The sequence below is a fragment of the Hypanus sabinus genome, chromosome 8 (genome assembly GCF_030144855.1).
Source record: "Hypanus sabinus isolate sHypSab1 chromosome 8, sHypSab1.hap1, whole genome shotgun sequence".
Taxonomy (NCBI): domain Eukaryota; kingdom Metazoa; phylum Chordata; class Chondrichthyes; order Myliobatiformes; family Dasyatidae; genus Hypanus; species Hypanus sabinus.
In genome coordinates, this window is record NC_082713.1 from 173,825,388 (window position 1) to 173,845,416 (window position 20,029).

A 20,029-nucleotide genomic window follows, 5' to 3' on the forward strand; every position below is an offset into this window, starting at 1 on the left:
GCACCTAAGTTACAGAGAAAGGTTGAACAAGTTAGGTCTTTATTCTTTGGAGCGTAGAAGGTTGAGTCCGACTTGATAGAGGTATTTAAAATTATGAGGGGGATAGATAGAGTTAACGTGGATAGGCTTTTTCCATTGAGAGTAGGGGAGATTCAAACGAGGACATGAGTTGAGAGGGGACAATAGTTTGGGGGTATCACGAGGAGAAAATTCTTTACTCAGAGAGTGGTAGCTGTGTGGAATGAGCTTCCAGTAGAATTGGTAGAGGCAGGTTTGATTTTCTCATTTAAAGTAAAATTGGATAGGTATACAGACAGGAAAGGAATGGAGGTTTATGGGCTGAGTGCAGGTCGGTGGGACTAGGTGAGAGTAAGCGTTCGGCATGGACTAGAAGGACTGAGATGGCCTGTTTCTGTGCTGTAATTGTTATATGGTTATTTTCCAATACCAGATCAAGTTCAGCATCTCCTCTAGTTGGCTTATCTACATATTGCGTCAGGAAACCTTCCTGAACACACCTAACAAACTCCACCCCATCTAAACCCCTTGAGCTAAGGAGATGCCAGTCAATATTAGGAAAGTTAAAATCCCCCATTATGACAACCCTATTATTATTGAACTTTTGCAGAATCTGCCTCCCTCTCTGCTCTTCGATGCCCCGTCTATAAAAACACCCAGTAAAGTCATTGCCCCCTCCTGTTTCTGACTTCCACCCACACTGACTCAGTTAAGAATCCCTCTATGACTTCCTCCTTTTCTGCAGCTGTGACATTATCCATAATTAGCAATGCTACACCTCCACGTCTTTTGTCTCCCTCTCTGTTGTTTTTGAAACATCTAAAGCCTGGCACACTCAGCAGCCATTCCTGCCGCTGAGACATCCAAGTCTCTGTTATGGCCACAATGTCATTGATCCACATAATGTTTATTTCCCCCATTGACACTGCCTGATCTGCCGAGTTGCTCCCTGCAGCATTTTGTGTGTGTTACTCAATGCTTCCAGGCATGGGTTCTTTGCATGGCCTCTGGAGCTTCTGACTGAACCAGAAACAAAATAGAATTCAAGACCAGGATGTTGCAAAAATAATTAGAGGACAAGTTTGTTTAGACAGAGCACTGTGCAATTAGAAATGACCTCCTCCCTTTTCCTACCTATGCCATTGGTATCACTATGCAAGGAGATTTGCAAGGATGTTGCCTGGATTGGGGAGTAAGCCTTATGAGAATAGGTTGAGTGACTTCGGCCTTTTCTCCTTGGAGTGATGGAGGATGAGAGGTGACCTGATAGAGGTGTATAAGATAATGAGAGACATTGATCATGTGGATAGTCAGAGGCTTTTTCCCAGGTGCCTGTAGAGGACACAGGTTTAAGGTCACACAAGGAAATCTGCAGATGCTGGAAATTCAAGCAACACACACAAAATGCTGGTGGTACGCAGCAGGCCAGGCAGCATCTATACGGGGAAGCACTGTCGACATTTCGGGCCGAGACCCTTCATCAGGACTAACTGAAGGGAAAGATAGTAAAAGATTTGAAAGTAGGAGGGTTAGGGGAAAATACAAAATGATATGAGAAGACCGGAGAGGTTAGGGTGAAGCTGAGAGCCAGAAAGGTGATTGGCAAAAGGGATACAGAGCTGGAGAAGGGAAAGGATCATGGGACGGGAGGCTAGGGAGAAAGAAAGGGGAAGAGGTGCACCAGAGGGAGATGGAGAACAGGCAGTGATGGGCAGAAAGAGAGAAAAAAAGAAGAGGGGGGATAAAAACTAAATATATCAGGGATGGGGTAAGAAGGGGAGGATGGGGCATTAACGGTAGTTAGAGAAGTCAGTGTTTATGCCATCAGGTTGGAGGCTACCCAGCCGGTATATAAGGTGTTGTTCCTCCAACCTGAGTGTGGCTTCATCTTGACAGTAGAGGAGGCCATGGATAGACATAACAGAATGGGAATGGGGTGTGGAATTAAAATGTGTGCCTCTGGGAGATCCTGCTTTCTCTGGTGGACAGAGCATAGGTGTTCAGTGAAACGGTCTCCCAGTCTGCATCGGGTCTCACCAATATATAAAAGGCCGCACCGGGAGCACCGGACGCAGTATACCACACCAGCAGACTCACAGGTGAAGTGTCGCCTCACCTGGAAGGACTGTCTGGGGCCCTGAATGATGGTGAGGGAGGAAGAGTAAGGGCAGGTGTAGCACTTGTTCCGTTTACAACGATAAGTGCCAGGAGGGAGATCAGTGGGGGACGAATGGACAAGTCACGTAGGGAGCGATCTCTATGGAAAGCAGAAAGGGGGGGGGGAGGGAAAGATGTGCTTGGTAGTGGGATCCCGTTGGAGGTGGCAGAAGTTGCAGAGAATTATATGTTGGACCCAGAGGTTGTGGGGTGATAGGTGAGGACAAGGGGAATCTTATCTCGAGTGGGGTTGTGGGCGGATGGGGTGAGAGCAAATGTGTGGGAAATGGGAGAGATGCGTTTGAGAGCAGAGTTGATGGTGGAAAAAGGGAAGCCCCTTTGTTTAAAAAAGGAAGTCACCTCCTTCATCCTGGAATAAAAAGCTTCATCCTGAGAGCAGGTTTAAGGTGTAGGGGAATAAGTACAGAGAAGATGTCAGGGATAAGTTTTTTACTCAGAGAGTGGTGAGTGCGTGAAATGGGCTGCCGGCAACGGTGGTGGAGGCAGATATGATAGGGTCTTTTAAGAGACCTTTGGATAGATACATGCAGCTTAGAAAAACAGAGGGTCATAGGTAAGCCTAGTAATTTCTAAGATAGGGAAATGTTTGGCACAACTTTGTGGGCCAAAGGGCCTGTATTGTGCTGTAGGTTTTCTATGTTTCTATGTACTATGATTCTCCTTCCCACTTCTGGATATTGTGGACATGATCAGAAACATCCCAGACCCTGGCACCTGAGAGGCAAACTACCATCTATGTTATTTTCCTGCGTCCGCAGAATCACCTGCCTGGCCCCCTAACTATAGAGTCCCCTATCACTACTGCCTTCCTCTTCCTTTCCCTACCCTTCTGAGCCACAGGGCCAGACTCTGTGCCAGAGGCTCGGCCACTGTTGCTTCCCCCAAGGTAGGTCCCCCAACCCCAGCAGTACTCATACAGGATTGTAATTGCTGTAAGAATTAATTAAATGGTTTATGTGTTTAAGTTTGTATTTAAATTAGTGTCAGGGATTAAGGTACTTAGTTGATTATGGACACTGCTGGGATTAAGTTTTGGTGCAATTCAAAGAGAGTTGTGTTCTGAGCAGGGTGGATATACACAGCCCAGATGAAATGCTGATTAGAGTGCTAAATTCAGTTAAAGTATTAGGGAAAGTTACACTCATTGAATGGTGGCTTGTCAATCAGTGGGTAAAGATGCGGTAGTCCAGACTAGCAGTGACACTACTGGAGTTGTGCTACCTGGTACTATTGGGACATCTGGAGAGGCTAGGCCATGGACCATCCATATTTTTAGAGAAGTGGGGAATGTAGCTGAGGGTGAAGAATTTAAAAAGAAGTTTATTGTAATGGAGGGCAATGATTTTAAAGACAAGTTGCTCCTGTTTCTGCTAAATGAGGGGAAGAAGTTGTCTGATGTGAAAGGTCTAATGGGTCCTTGAGTGGGTGATGAAAATTTAGAGTTGTTTTCAGCAATTACCTCCCTGGTGGATAAATGCCAAAGAGTACCAGCAGAGAGTCAAAGTTATTGTAGACTGTGAATATTCTCGGGAGTCAAGCCCACAACCGATGGGGAGGAGGAATATGAGACGAGTGGCAGTGCTCAGAAAATATGAAAATACAATGACTGCTAGAGAGTCCAAAACAGGGCTTCCCAACCTTTTAATGCCATACACCCTTACCATTAACCAAGGAGAGATGATTAGGGAGCTTAAGGTAAAGGAACCCTTCGGAGTCAGTCATCACAATATGATTGAGTTCAAATTGAAATTTGACTGGGAGAAAGTAAAGTCTTTCATAGCAGTATTTCAGTGGAGTAAAGGAAATTACGGTAGTAAGAAAGGAGTTGGTAAGAAAGTGGCCAGTGAGTGAGTGGGCCAGTGAAGGAGTGGAGATTTGAGGCTTTGACTTGAGAGGCTTCAAAGAGAAGAGGCAGAGGACGAGCTTGTTCCCAGTTGGTCTTTACAATGCCTCCTGAGACAGTGATGGGCCACTCCTGTTAGATGTGGCAGTCTTGGGGAACTCCCCTCTCCCGCAGAGTCACATCTGCCAGAAGTGCTTGCGGCTGGGAGATCTGGAACACCGTGTGAGGAATCTGGAGCAGCAGCTGGATAACCTTCAACTCATAGGAGAGAATGAGGCAGTCATAGATGAGAGCTACAGGGAGGTAGTCACACCTAGGCTGCCGGAAGCAGGTCGTTGGGTGACAGTCCGAGCGGGGGAAGCGAAGGAGAGTAGACAGGTAGTACAGAGCACCCCTATAGCCATTCCCCTGAATAATAAGTTTACCATCCTGGATGCTGTTGGTGAGGACGACCGACCAGGTGTGAGCCACGGTGGCAGGGCCTCTGGCACTGAGTCTAACCCTGTGGTGCAGAAGGATGGGACAGAGAAGAGGAGACCTGTCATCATTGAAGACTCTATAGTCAGGGGAACAGACAGGAGATTTTGTGGACGTGAGAAGGAAACCTGCATGGTTTGTTCACCCTCGCAGGTGCCAGGGTCCGGGATGTCTCTGACCGGGTGCATGACATCCTGGTACGAGAGGGAAAGCAACCAGAAGACGTGATACATGTTGGGACCAACAACGTAGGCAGGAAGAGGGATGAGGTCCTGAAGTGTGAGTTTTGGGAACTAGGCAGAAGGCTGAAGAACAGGACCTCAAGGATGGTGTTCTGAGGATTGCTGCCAGTGCTATGTGATAGTGATGGTAAGAATTGGAGGAGATGGCAGTTGAATGCATGGCTGAGGAGTTGGTGCAGGGGGCAGGGTTTTAGATTTTTGGACCATTGGGATCTGATCTGGGGAAGGTGGGACCTGTACAGATTGGATGGGTTGCACCTGAACTAGAGGGGGAGCAATATCCTTGCTGGCAGGTTTGCCAGCATGGTTCGGGAGGGTTTAAACTAACTTGCAAGGGGGATGGGACCCGGAACGATAGAGCAGTGAAGAAGTGTATGGAGTAAAGCCAGATCTAACATATAGAGAGGTTTTGAGGAAAGAGCAGCAGAATAAAGGGTATAAAGGTAGTAAGGTAGAAGGGCTAAAGTGTGTGTACTTCAATGCAAGAAGCATCAGGAACAAAGGTGATGAACTAAGAGCTTGGATACATACATGGAATTATGATGCAGTGGCCATTACAGAGACTTGGCTGGTACCAGGGCAGGAATGGATTCTGAATATTACTGGACTTCAGTGCTTTAAAAGGGATAGAGAGGGGGGGGAAGGGAGGAGGGGTGGCATTACTGATCAGGGATACGATAACAGCTGCAGAAAGGGTGGGTAATGTAGCAGGATCCTCTTTTGAGTCAGTATGGGTGTAAGTCAGGAAGGGAGCAGTTACTCTACTGGGGGTATTCTATAGGCCACCTGGTAGCAGCAGAGATACTGAGGAGCAGATTGGGAAGCAGATTTTGGAAAGGTGCAAAAATAACAGGGCTGTTATCATGGGTGACTTTAACTTCCCTAATATTGATTGGCACTTGATTAGTTCCAAGGGTTTAGATGGGGCAGAGTTTGTTAAGTGTGTCCAGGATGGATTCCTGTCAACATACGTTGACAGGCCGACTAGGGGGAGTGCCATACTAGATCTAGTGTTAGGTAACGAACCGGGTCAGGTCACAGATCTGTCAGTGGGTGAGCATCTGGGGGACAGTGATCACCACTCCCTGACCTTTAGCATTATCATGGAAAAGGATAGAATCAGAGAGGACAGGAAAAATTTTAATTGGGGAAGGGCAAGTTAAGAGGCTATAAGGCTAGAACTTGCAGGTGTGAATTGGGATGATGTTTTTGCAGGGAAATCTACTATGGACATGTGGTCGATGTTTAAGGATCTCTTGCAGGATGTTAGGGATAAATTTGTCCCGGTGAGGAAGATAAAGAATGATAGGGTGAAGGAACCATAGGTGACAAGTGAAGTGGAAAGTCTAGTCAGGTGGAAGAAGGCAGCATACATGAGGTTTAGGAAGCAAGGATCAGATGGGTCTATTGAGGAATATAGGGTAGCAAGAAAGGAGCTTAAGAAGGGGCTGAGGAGAGCAAGAAGGCCTTGGCGAGCAGGGTAAAGAAAAACCCCAAGGCATTCTTCAATTATGTGAAGAACAAAAGGATGACAGGAGTGACAGTGGGACCAATTAGAGATAAAAGTGGGAAGATGTGCCTGGAGGCTGTGGAGGTGAGCAATGTCCTCACTGAATACTTCTCTTCGGTATTCACCACTGAGAGGGAACTTGTTGACGGTGAGGACAACATGAGTGAGGTTGATGTTCTGGAACATGTTGATATTAAGGGAGAGGAGGTGTTGGAGTTGTTAAAATACATTAGGACAGATAAGTCCCCGGGGCCAGACGGAATATTCCCCAGGCTCCTCCATGAGGCAAAGGAAGAGATTGCTGAACCTCTGGCTAGGATCTTTATGTCCTCGTTGTCCATGGGAATGGTACCGGAGGTTTGGAGGGAGGCGAATGTTGTCCCCTTGTTCAAAAAAGGTAGTAGGGATAGTCCAGGTAATTATAGACCAGTGAGCCTTACATCTGTGGTGGGAAAGCTGTTGGAAAAGATTCTTAGAGATAGGATCAATGGGTATTTAGAGAATCATGGTCTGATCAGGGACAGTCAACATGGTTTTGTGAAGGGCAGATCATGCCTAACAAGTCTGATAGAGTTCTTTGAAGAGGTGACCAGGCATATAGATGAGGGTAGTGCAGTGGATGTGATTTTAGTAAGGCATTTGACAAGGTTCCGCAAGGTAGGCTTATTCAGAAAGTCAGAAGGCATGGGATCCAGGGAAGTTTGGCCAGGTGGATTCAGAATTGGCTTGCCTGCAGAAGGCAGAGGGTTGTGGTGGAGGGAGTACATTCAGATTGGAGGGTTGTGATTAGTGGTGTCCCACAAGGATCTGTTCTGGGACCTCTACTTTTTGTGATTTTTATTAACGACCTGGATGAGGGGGTAGAAGGGTGGGTTGGCAAGTTTGCAGATGACACAAAGTTTGGTGGTGTTGTAGATAGTGTAGATGATTGTCGAAGATTGCAGAGAGACATTGATAGGATGCAGAAGTGGGCTGAGAAGTGGCAGATGGAGTTCAACCCAGAGAAGTGTGAGGTGGTACACTTTGGAAGGACAAACTCCAAGGCAGAGTACAAAGTAAATGGCAGGATACTTGGTAGTGTGGAGGAGCAGAGGGATCTGTGGGTACATGTCCACAGATCCCTGAAAGTTGCCTCACAGGTAGATAGGGTAGTTAAGAAAGCTTATGGGGTGTTAGCTTTCATAAGTCAAGGGATAGAGTTTAAGAGACATGATGTAATGATGCAGCTCTATAAAACTCTATTTAGGCTGCACTTGGAGTACTGTGTCCGGTTCTGGTCGCCTCAGTATAGGAAGGATGTGGAAGCATTGGAAAGGGTACAGAGGAGATTTACCAGGATGCTGCCTGGTTTAGAGACTATGCATTATGATCAGAGATTAATGGTGCTAGGGCTTTACTTTTTGGAGAGAAGGAGGATGAGAGCTGACATGATAGAGGTGTACAAGATATTAAGAGGAATAGACAGAGTGGACAGCCAGCGCCTCTTCCCCAGGGCACCACTGCTCAGTACAAGAGGCCATGGCTTTAAGGCAAGGGGAGAGAAGTTCAAGGGGGATATTAGAGGAAGGTTTTTTTACTCAGAGAGTGGTTGGTGCGTGGAATGTCCTGCCTAAGTCAGTGGTGGAGGCAGATACACTAGTGAAGTTTAAGAGACTACTAGACAGGTATATGGAGGAATTTAAGGTTGGGGGTTATATGGGAAGCAGGGTTTGAGGGTCGGCACAACATTGTGGGCCGATGGGTCTGTAATGTGCTGTACTATTCCATGTTCTATGTTCAAAGTAAATTGGAAGGAGATGCTGTCAGGGATGACAGCAAATCAACAATGACTTGAGTTTCTGGGAAAAATTATGAAGGTGCAGGATAGGTGTATTTCAAAAACAAAGAAATTTTCAAATGGCGAAATAGTACAACTGTGACAGACAAGGGAAGTCAAAGCTAACGTAAAAGCAAAAGAGAGGGCATACAACAAAGCAAAAATAATAGGAGTCAAAATATGACAGATGAACTAAATGAGTATTTTGCATCAGTCTTCACTGTGGAAGACACTAGCAGTGTGCCAGGTGTTGAAGGGTGTGGGGGAAGAGGAGTGAGTGCAGTTACAATTGCAAGGAAAAAAGTGCTCAAATAGCTGAAAGACCTATAAGTGTATAAGTCACCCGACTAGATGAACTGCACCTCACGGTCTGAAAGAGGTAGCGGTAGAGATTCTGGAGGCATTAGTAATTATATTTCAAGAAGCGTTGGACTCTGGCATGGTTCTAGAGGACCAGAAAATTGCAAATGTCACTCCACTCTTTAAGAAAGTTGGAAGGTAACAGAAAAGAAATTATAGAACAGTTACCCTGACCTCAGTGATTGGGAAGATGTTGGAGTCAATTGTTAAAGAAGAGGTTATGGGGTACCTGGTGACACAGGACAAGATAGGACAAAGTCAACATGGTTTCCTTAACTGAAACTCTTGCCTGACAAACCTGTTGGAATTGTTTGAGGAGATACAAGTAGGATAGATAAAGGGGATGCATTAGATGTATATTTGGACTTTCAGAAGAACTATGATAAGGTGCCACAAGCGAGGCTGCTTACCAAGTTAAAAGCCCATGGTATTACAGGAAATTTACTGGCATGGTTAGAGCATTGGCTGATTGGTAGGAGGCAGTGAGTGGGAATAAAAGGATCCTTTTCTGGTTGGCTGCCAGTGACTGGTGGTATTCTGCAGGGGTCAGTATTGGGACCACTTCTTTCTATGCTGTATATCAATGATTTAAATGATGGAATAGATGGCTTTGTTGCCAAGTTTGCAGATGATATGGAGATTGTTGGAGGGGCAGATCGTGTTGAAGAAATAGGTAATATGCAGAAGGACTTAGATTAGGAGAATGGGCAAGAAAGTGACAAATGAAATACAATGTTGGAAAATGCATGGTCATATCCTTTGGTAGAAGAAATAAATGTTCAGTCTATTTTTGAAATAGATGAAAATCCAATTCTGAGATGCAAAGGGACTTGGGAATCCTTGTGCAGGATATCCGTAAGGTTAGCTTACAGACTGAGTCAATGGTGAGGAAGGCAAATGCAATGTCAATATTTATTTCAAGTGGTCCAGAATATAAGAGCACGGATATGATGCTGAAGCTTTATAAGAACATAAGAAATAGGAGCAGGAGTCGGCCATCTGGCCCGTTGAGCCTGCTCTGCCATTCAATAAGATCATGGCTGATCTGTCCCTGGACTCGTTTCCACCTACCTGCCTTTCCCCCATAACCCTTAATTCCCTTACTATACAAAAATCTATCCAACTTAGTTTTAAATATATTTACTGAGGCAGCGTCCACTGCTTCAGTGGGCAGAGAATTCCACAGATTCACCACTCTCTGGGAAAAGCAGTTCCTCCTCATCTCAATCTAATGCCCTGAATCTTGAGGCTATGTCCCCTAGTTCTAATCTCACCCACAACTTTCCTGCCTCTATCTAATCTATCCTTTTCTTAATTTTAAATGTTTCTATAAGATTTCCTCTCATCCAGCAAGTACAGTCTCAGGCAACTCAATCTCTCCTCATAGTCTAACCCCCTCATCTCTGGAATCAACCTGGTGAACCTCCTCTGCACCGCCTCCAAAGCCAATATATCCTTCCTGAAGTAAGGAGACCAGAAATGGACTCCAGGTACGTCCTCACCAGTACCCTGTACAGTTGCAGCATAACCTCCCTGCACTTAAATTCAATCCCTCTAACAATGAAGGCCAACATTCCAACCCTTCAAATTCAAATCCAGGAAATTATAAGCCGGTAAGTCTGACATCGATAGTAGGTAAATTATTGGAAGGAGTACTAAGAGAGAGATAGGATCTACAATTATTTGGATAGACAGGGACTTATCAAGAGAGTCAACATGCTTTGTGCGTGGTAGGTCATGTTTAACCAATCTATTAAAGTTTTTCAAGGAATTTACCAGGAAAGTGGATGAAGTAGATGAAGGAAAGGCAGTGGATGTTGTATACCTGGACTTTAGTAAGGCCTTTGACAAGGTCCTGCATGGGAGGTTAGTTAGGAAGATTCAGTCGCAAGGTATACATGGAGAAGTAGTAAATTGGATTAGACATTGGCTCATTGGAAGAAGCCAGAGAGTGGTAGTGGAAGATTGTGACTAGTGGTGTGCCACAGAGACCAGTGCTGGGTCCTTTGTTATTTGTCATCTATATCAATGATCTGGATGATAATGTGGCAAATTGGATCAGCAAATTTGCTGATGATACAAAGATTGGAGGTGTAGTGGACAGTAAGGAAGGTTTTCAAAGCTTGCAGAGGGATTTGGACCAGTTGGAGAAATGGGCTGAAAAATGGCAGATGGAGCTTAATGCAGACAAGTGTGAGGTATTGCACGTTGGAAGGTCAAACTAGGGTAGAACATACAAGGTAAATGGTAGGACACTGAGGCGTGTAGTAGAACAGAGGGATCTGGGAGTACAGATACATAATTCCCTAAAAGTGGTGTCACAGGTAGATAGGGTTGTAAAGAGAGCTTTTGGTACATTGGCCTTTATAAATCAAAGTATTGAGTATAAGAGTTGGAAAGTAATGGTGAGGTTGCATAAGACATTGGTGAGACCAAATTTGGAGTATTGTGTGCAGTTTTGGTCACCTAATTATAGGAAGGATATTAATAAGGTTGAAAGAGTGCAGAGAAGGTTTACAAGGATGTTACCAGGACTTGAGAACCCGAGTTACAGAGAAAGGTTGAATAGGTTAGGACTTTATTCCCTGGAGCATAGGAGAATGAGGGGTGATTTGATAGAGGTGTATAAAATTATGATGGGTATAGATAGAGTGAATGCAAGCAGGCTTTTTCCACTGAGGCTAGGGGAGAAAAAAACAAGAGGTCATGGGCTAAGGGTGAAGGGGGGAAAGTTTAAAGGGAACATGGGGGGGCCTTCTTCACACAGAGAGTAGTGGGAGTGTGGAATGAGCTGCCAGATGAAGTGGTGAATGCGGGCTCACTTTTGACACTTAAGAAAAACTTGACAGGTACATGGATGAGAGGGGTATGGAGGGATATAGCCTGGGTGCAGGTCAGTGGGACTAGGCAGAAAATGGTTTGGCACTGCCAAGAAGGTCCAAAAGGCCTGTTTCTGTGCTGTAATGTTCTATGGTTCTAAAATACAGTAAAGCAGAGAGGCAGTTGAAAGAAAGACATCAATTCCACCCCCCCCCCACATGAAAAGTGGAAACAAAAACTTGCAGACTCCAAAGCCCCCGCTCCTCCCAACCTCTCCCTCGCACAAAAGCTAACAGATCACCCACATGTAGAAACAACAGCTAGAACATCAAACCCCGAACCCCCAGCCCGCCAATTGGCTACAGAAAAGAATGGACAAGAACACAGAAAAAAAGAACTGAAAGAGGCCAATATAAACTACAGTCTAATCCATATATCTCAGAATTTCGATAATATCTCTGACAGCATTGGGACCCTGATGCACCATCAATAACTCTCAGAGACGTGAGGCGAGATACAGGCTTTTATTGGCTGGAAGGAAGAACAAGCAGCAATTCACCACCACACTACATCCTGGAGACTGAGGCCGGGGTTCAGGCTCCAATCGCCTCTATACCGGGGTCCGTGGGAGGAACCACAGTCAGTGGGAGGAGCCACAGGAGCAGTCAGTGGGGGGGGCGTGTCCAGACAGGTATATGTAGTTCACCACAGACCCAGCAGCCAGCGACTTAAACCGCTGTTCCCTCTGATGTTGGTGACTCAAACCAGTGGCTCCTATGAGGGAAATGACTCAAACCAGTGGCCTCACCAAGGCAGTGGGTAGGTAGAGATTGGAAAGACTAGATCCTGGAGCAAAGTAGGTGAGAGATGAGATGATAGTCACGTGGCATCCATGGTGAGTTGGTAAGCTAGATACAAAATGAGTTAATTATGGCAGAGTGGGGACTGTCTGATTGAAGGTTTATGTCTGGTTATGTTCCTCAAGGATCAGTGTGGGATCTCTTGTCTGTGATGGATATAAATTAACTGGACGATCAGGTAGTTTGATTGGTATGTTGGTAGTTGACATGAAAATTGGTGGAGTGTTGTATTTTGGGGAAGGCTGTTCTAAGATGATCAAACGGTTCTCTTGTATAATAAAGTGGACCCTTAATCTCACAATCAACATCATTATGATTTTGCACCATATTGTCTTTCTGCTCTACATTTTCTCTATAATTGTTTCACTTTATTCTGTACTCTATTACTGTTTTACCATGGTCTGTCTCAAAGCACTGCGTAATGATTTAATCTGTATAAACAGTATGCAAAACAAGTTTTTCACTATATCTTGGTACCTGTGAGAATAATAAACCAATTCACTAATTTGCAGTTTGTCAAAGAATACAGCGGGATAAAGATCAGAATTTAATCCAGATAAATATGAGGTTTTGTGATTTGAAAGAACAAGTATAAGAGGGAAGTGTACAGTAAATGGTGGGATTCTAAGAAGTATTGATATATAGTACAAGCAGCATTTACAGGCGTTTGGACAGACACGTAAGCACTCAGGCAGTGGAGAGATATGCAACACGTGCTGGCAGGTTTGATTGGTGAAGATATGGAGGGCCAAAGGCCCTTTCTGGGTTCTTTGACTGTATAAGAAGCATAGACAGGGTAGACAGCCAGAGTCTGTTTCCCATGGGAGGAGGGTCTAAAACTAGAAGGGATAAGTTTAAGATGGGAAGGAGGAGATTTAAATGGGCCCTAAAGGGTAAATTTTCCACACCGATTATGTTGGCAGAATGAGCTGTCAGAGGAGGTGGTGGAGGCAGGAACAGTAACAACATTTAAGTCACATCTGAACAAATACTTGAATGAGCAGGGCACAGAGGGAGGTGGAATTAATACAGGCACGTGGAACTAGTTCAAAGTAAATTTATTATATAAGTATGTATACTGTATATTACCCATATACAACATTGAGATTCATTTTCTTGCAGACCTTCACAGTTGAACAAATAAATAAAATAGAATCTATAAAAAGCCACACACAGCCAAAGATGGACAAACAACCAATGTGTAAGTGAAGGGAAACTGTGCAAATAGGTTTCAAAGGTACATTTAATGTCAGAGAAATGTATACAATATACACCCTGAAATTCTTTTACTTTACAAACATCCACGTAAACAGAGTGCCCCAAAAATGATAGTTAAAACATTAGAACCCCAAATCCCCCTCCCACACAAGCAGCACAAGGCAATGACACCCTCCACCCTCACCAGCAAAAAGCATCAGCGACTTCCACCAAGCACTCAAGTGTGCAGCAAGCATCAATAAAGACACAAACTTGCAGTACTCAAAAAAACTACTCATTCATCTGCTAACTTGACATACCACAGGCTCTTTATCTTCATAATAAGTTTCACAGTGAGAGGGGAGACATAACAAACAAAATGCTGATTTATGATGTTAAAAGTCTGTTGTGTTGCTTTTACTGAGCTCTGCACCCTGAGAGTCAGCCCCAGAAAGGCTCAGCTCTTCGGACAAACAGCCCCCAGCAGCTAACCCACTGCTCCCCATATTCCATGCTCTCCCATGATGCCTCAGTCATGGGCAACGGCCTAGAATCAGCACATCTCCAGAGCCATGAAAATCCGGAATCCTGAAGGCGCGCTAGCCTTCCAGGCCGCGTCCTTGGGATATCAAAAAGTGGCTGGTCGTGAGGCCTGAGAGCAGGTCCCATTCCAGCAAAGAACCAAAGTCAGAGCATAACTCCAGGTCAGGGTCATCAAAAGAACCTCGAAAAGGAAAAAAGAGGATATCAAAGATAGAAATAGAGCTGTTTCCGAAGATGCAAGCAAAGGAGTTGCCATTTCACACCATCTTGACTTCCCTCCATTCATGTTCTCATAAATAATACTGAGAACATGAGTTGTAAAGTCCTTGAAATTGAGTCCATAGGTTGTGGAATCAGTTCAGTGCTGAGGTGAGTGAAGTTATTCACAATGGTTCAGGAGCCTGATGGTTGAAGAGTAACAACTGTTCCTGAACCTGGTGGTATGGGCCCTAAGGCTTCTCTACCTCCTTCCCAATGACAGCAACAAGAAGAGGGCATGGCGTGGATAAGCAATGCTGCTTTCTTGTGGCAGCACTCCTTGTAGATGTGCTCAATGGTGGGGAGGGCTTTTCCTGTAATGGACTGGGCTGAGAAGTGGCAGATAGAGTTCAACCCAGATAAGTGGCTTAAAGCCCACTTTCTGTAGGCTTTTCTGTTCTTGGGCATTGGTGTTTCTGTATCAGACTGATGCATCCAGTGAGGATAAGGATGGGATTCTCCTTGATGAGTACTTCTATTGGTGTTCACCAGGGAGAAGGACATGGCTGATAGAAACATAGAAAACCTACAGTACAATACAGGCCCTTCGGTCCACAAAGTTGTGCCGAACATGTTCCTACCTTAGAAATTACTAGGCTTACCTATAGGCCTCTATTTTACTAAGCTCCATGTACCTATCTAAAAGACCCTATAATGTCTGCCTCCACCAATGTTGCTGGCAGCCCATTCCACGCACTCACCACTCTCTGAATAAAAAACTTACCCCTGACATCTCCTCTGTACCTACTTCCCAGCACCTTAAACTGTGTCCTCTTTTGGCAACCATATCAGCCCTGGGAAAAAGCCTCTGTCTATCCACACAATCAATGCCTCTCATCATCTTGTACATCTCTATCAGGTCACCTCTCATCCTCCATCGCTCCAAGGAGAAAAGGCCGAATTCACTCAACCTGTTTTCATAAGGCATGCTCCCCAATCCAGGCAACAACCTTGTAAATCTCCTCTGCCCCCTTTCTATGGTTTCCTTCCTGTAGTGAAGTGACCAGATCTGAGCACAGTGCTCCAAGTGGGGTCTGACCAGGGTCCTATATAGTTGTAACATTACCCCCTTGGCTCCTAAATTCAATTCCACGATTGATGAAGGTCAATACACCATACGCCTTCTTAACCACAGAGTCAACCTGCACAGCAGCTTTGAGTGTCCTATGGTCTCGGACCCCAAGATCCCTCTGATCTTCCACACTGCCAAGAGTCTTACCATTAATATTATATTCTGCCATCATACTTGACCTACCAAAATGAACCACTTCACGCTTATCTGGGTTGAACTCCATCTGCCACTTCTCAGCCCAGTTTTGCATCTTATCAATGTCTCGCTGTAACCTCTGACAGCCCTCCACACTATCCACAACACTTCCAACCTTTGTGTCATCAGCAAACTTACTAACCCATCCCTCCACTTCCTCATCCAGGTCATTTACAAAAATCACAAAGAGTAAGGGTCCCAGAACAGATCCCTGAGGCACCCCACTAGAGACTGACCTCCATGCAGAATATCACCTATCTACAACCACTCTTTGCCTTCTGTGGGCAAGCCAGTTCTGGATCCACAAAGCAATGTCCCTTTGGATCCCATGCATCTTTACTTTCTCAATAAACCTTGCATGGGGTACCTTATCAAATGACTAGTTGAAATCCATATACACTACATCTACTGCTCTTCCTTCATCAATGTGTTTAGTCACATCCTCAAAAAAATTGAATCAGGCTTATAAGGCATGACCTGCCCTTGATAAAGCCATGCTGACTATTCTTAATCATATTATACCTCTCCAAATGTTCATAAATTCTGCCTCTCAGGATTTTCTCCATCAACTTACCAACCACTGAGGTAAGACTCACTCGTCTATAATTTCCTGGGCTATCTCTACTCCCTTTCTTGAATAAAGGAACAACATTCACAACCCTCCAATCCTCCCGAACCTCTCCCGTCCCCATTGATGATGCAAAGATCATTACCAGAGGCTCAGCAATCTCCTCTCTCACCTCCCACAGTAGTCTGGGGTACATCTCATCTGGTCACGGTGACTAATCCAACTTACACACACAAAATGCTGGTGGAACACAGCAGTCCAGGCAGCATCTATAGGGAGAAGCGCTGTCAACGTTTCGGGCCGAGACCCTTCGTCAGGAAGCTTCTCCCTAAAGATGCTGCCTGGCCTGCTGTGTTCCACCAGCATTTTGTGTGTGTTGTTTGAATTTCTAGCATCTGCAGATTTCCTCATGTTTGGACTTATCCAACTTGATGCTTTCCAAAAGCTCCAGCACATCCTCTTTCTTAATATCTACATGCTCATGCTTTTCAGTCTGCTGAACATCATCACTACAATTACCAAACATGAGGGAATCTGCAGATGCTGGAACTTCAAGCAACACACACAAATTGCTGGTGGAACGCAGCAGGCCGGGCAGCATCTATAGGAAGAAGTACAGTCAATGTTTTGGGCTGAGACCCTTCGTCAGGACTAACTGAAAGAAAAGATACTAAGTGATTTGAAAGTGGAAGGGGGAGGGGAAAATCTGAAATGATAGGAGTAGACAGGAGGGGGAGGGATTAAGCTAAGAGCTGGAAAGTTGATTGGCCTGGCCTGCTGCATTCCCCCAGCATTTTGTGTGTGTTACTACAATCACCAAGATCCTTTTCCATAGTGAATACTGAAGTAAAGTATTCATTAAGTACCTCTGCTGTTTCCTCGGGTTCCATACACACTTTCCCACTGTCACACTTGATAGGTCCTATTCTTTCACATCTTATCCTCTTGCTCTTCACATACTTGTAGAATGCCTTAGGGTTTTCCTTAATCCTGCCTGCCAAGTCCTTCTCATGGCCCCTTCTGGCTCTCCTAGTTTCCTTCTTAAGCTCCTTCCTAGTAGCCTTATAATCTTGTTGATCTCTAAGATGACCTAGCTCTCTGAACCTTTTGTAAGCTTTTCTTTTCTTCTTGACTAGATTTATTACAGTCTTTGTACACCACAGTTCCTGTACCCTACCATAACTTCCCTGTCTCATTGGAATGTACGTATATAGAACTCCACACGAATATCCCCTGAGTATTTGCCACATTTCTTCTGTACTTTTCCCTGAGAACATCTTTTTCCAATTTAAGTGCTATCCTGTTTGCTGTTGTTTGCTGGGGCAGCAGGCTGAGGGTAGCTGACACCAACAGAATCAACAAACTTATTCGTAAGGCCAGTGATGTTGTGGGCGTGGAACTGGACTCTCTGATGGTGGTGCCTGAAAAGAGGATGCTGTCCAAGTTGCATGCCATCTTGGACAATGTCTCCCATCCACTCCATAATGTACTGGTTAGGCACAGGAGTACATTCAGCCAGAGACTCATTCCACCGAGATGTAACACTGAGCGTCATAGGAAGTCATTCCTACCTGTGGCCATCAAACTTTACAACTCCTTCCTTGGAGTCTCAGACACCCTGTGCCAATAGGCTGGTCCCGGACTTATTTCCACTTGGCATGATTAACTTATTATTTAATTTGTTATGGTTTTATACTGCTATACTTCTTCATTATCCTTGGTTGGTGCGGCTGTAATGAAACCCAGTTTCCTTTGGGATCAATAAAGTATGTCTGTCTGTCTGTCAATTTCCTGCCTGATAGTCTCATAATTCCCCTTACTCCAATTAATGCTTTTCTAACTTGTCTGTTCCTGTCTTTCTCCAATGCTATTGTAAAGGAGACAGAATTCTGATCACTATCTCCAAAATTCTCTCCCTCTGAGAGATCTGACACCTGATCAGGTTCATTTTCCAATACCAGCCCAAGTACAGCCTCTCCTGTTATAGGCTTATCTACATATTGTGTCAAGAAACTTTCCTGAACACACCTAACAAACTTCACCCCATTTAAACCCCTTGCTCTAGGGAGATACCAATCGATATTTGGGAAATTAAAATCTCCCATCACGACAACTCTGTTATTATTATACCTTTCTAAGATCTGTTTCCCGATCTACTCCTCGATATCCTTGTTACTATTGGGTGGTCTATAAAAATCACCCAGTAAAGTTATTGACCCCTTCCTGTTCCAACCTCCACCCACAGAGACTCCGTAGACAATCCCTCCATGGCGTCCACCTTTTCTGCAGCCATGACACTATCTCTGACCAGCAGTGCCATGCCCCACCTCTTTTGCCGCCCTCCCTGTCTTTTCTGAAACATCTAAAACCTGGCTCTTGAAGTAACCATTCCTGTCCCTGAGCCATCCAAGTTTGTGTAATGGCCGCCACATCATAGCTCCAAGTATTGATCCAAGCTCTAAGCTCATCCGCTTTGTTCCCAACACTCCTTGCATTAAAATAGACGCATCTCAAAACTTAGGTCTAAGCGCATCCCTTCTCTATCACCTGCCTATCCTCCCTCTGTCACTGTCTACAAGCTTTCTCTATTTGTGAGCCAACCTCCTTTTCCCTAGTCTCTTCAGTTCGGTTCACAGCCCCCAACAATTCTAGTTTAAACTCTCCCCAGTAGCCTTAGCAAATCTCCCCGCCAGGATATTGGTCCCCCTCAGATTCAAGTGCAACCCGTCCTTTTTGTACAGGTCACACCTGCCCCAAAAGAGGTCCCAATGATCCAGAAATCTGAATCCCTGCCCCCTGCTCCAATCCCTCAGCCACGCATTTATCCTCCACCTCGTCCTATTCCTATTCTCACTGTCGCGTGGCACAGGCAGTAATCCTGAGATTACTACCTTTGCGGTCCTGCTTCTCAACTTCCTTCCTAACTCCCTGTAGTATTTTTTCAGGACCTCTTTTTTCCTACCTATGTCATTGGTACCAATATGTACCACGACTTCTGACTGTTCTCCCTCCCACTGCAGGATATCTTGGACGTGATCCAAAACATCTTGGACCCTGGCACCTGGGAGGCAAACTACCATCTGAGTTTCTTTCCTGCATCCACAGAATTGCCTGTTTGACCTACTAACTACAGAGTTCCCTATCACTACTGTCTTCCTCTTCCCTTCTGAGCCACAGGGCCAGTCTCTGCCAGAGGCACGGCCACTGCTGCTTCCCCCAGGTAGGCTGTGATTCCCCCCCCCCCACAACAGTACTCAAACAGGAGTACTTATTGTCAAGGGGTACAGGCTGATGAAGAGATTAGGGGTGGATAGGTTGATATTCCAGGGTATGTCATTGTGAGGAAAAAGATGGTGTTGAATCTCATTAAAAGATAGATGTTCCCAGTTCCAGGTGGGATCTATTGCAGATTATTAAGAGAGGCAAGGGGAAGGTTGCTGGGTTTTTCCTACATGAATGTGGGTTGCTCTTGGTGAAGTCCAAATAATGGTGAGATTAAACATGATAAATTCGCTGCAGATCTAAATTGCCCAGTCACATTTTGCTGTTTGAATACTCACTTATGACTCACTTTCACACTTTATGGAAATCGATTATTTTCTTAAAACAGGTGTCCAGTGATTCTTCAGAGCCCTTAACGATTACACAGCCAGATCAGTCGTTTGGAACTACACAGCAATCACAGTCACCGACTCGGACAGTGACCGAGACAACAGACCAGAAAGTCACTCAGACCCTGGTGCAGACAACAGGGCAGACGGCAGACACAGCGGCACAGACAGTGATTCAGGAATTTCCTCAGACAGATTGTCTGCAGACAGGCCAAGAAGCAAAACTTTTCACTCCAGATGAAATGACTTCAAGAGATTACTACTTTGATTCTTATGCACATTTTGGCATCCATGAGGTAAAGGATCATCTTTTGTGTGAAAGTTCAAAACCAAAGAAAATGTTAACCTGTGACCTGGAAAACCACTGACCTTTCTAAACCCAATTAATCTGGGGTTTCAAACACTTAATGATTGCTTCCCACCCTTTCAAAAATTTGGCAGGAGTGTGAAAAATAAATTTT

General features: G+C 44.9%; 1 protein-coding gene across 1 annotated transcript in view; it reads left to right on the forward strand.

The window, feature by feature from the left end:
* Positions 1–20,029, forward strand: part of LOC132397861 (protein arginine N-methyltransferase 1-like) — a 150,821-nt gene that overhangs the window by 33,293 nt on the left and 97,499 nt on the right. Inside the window, exon 2 of the mRNA XM_059976616.1 lies at positions 19,568–19,864. Within this exon, the coding sequence (XP_059832599.1) occupies positions 19,568–19,864 (297 nt within the window). The remainder of the gene's footprint in view (positions 1–19,567; positions 19,865–20,029) is intronic.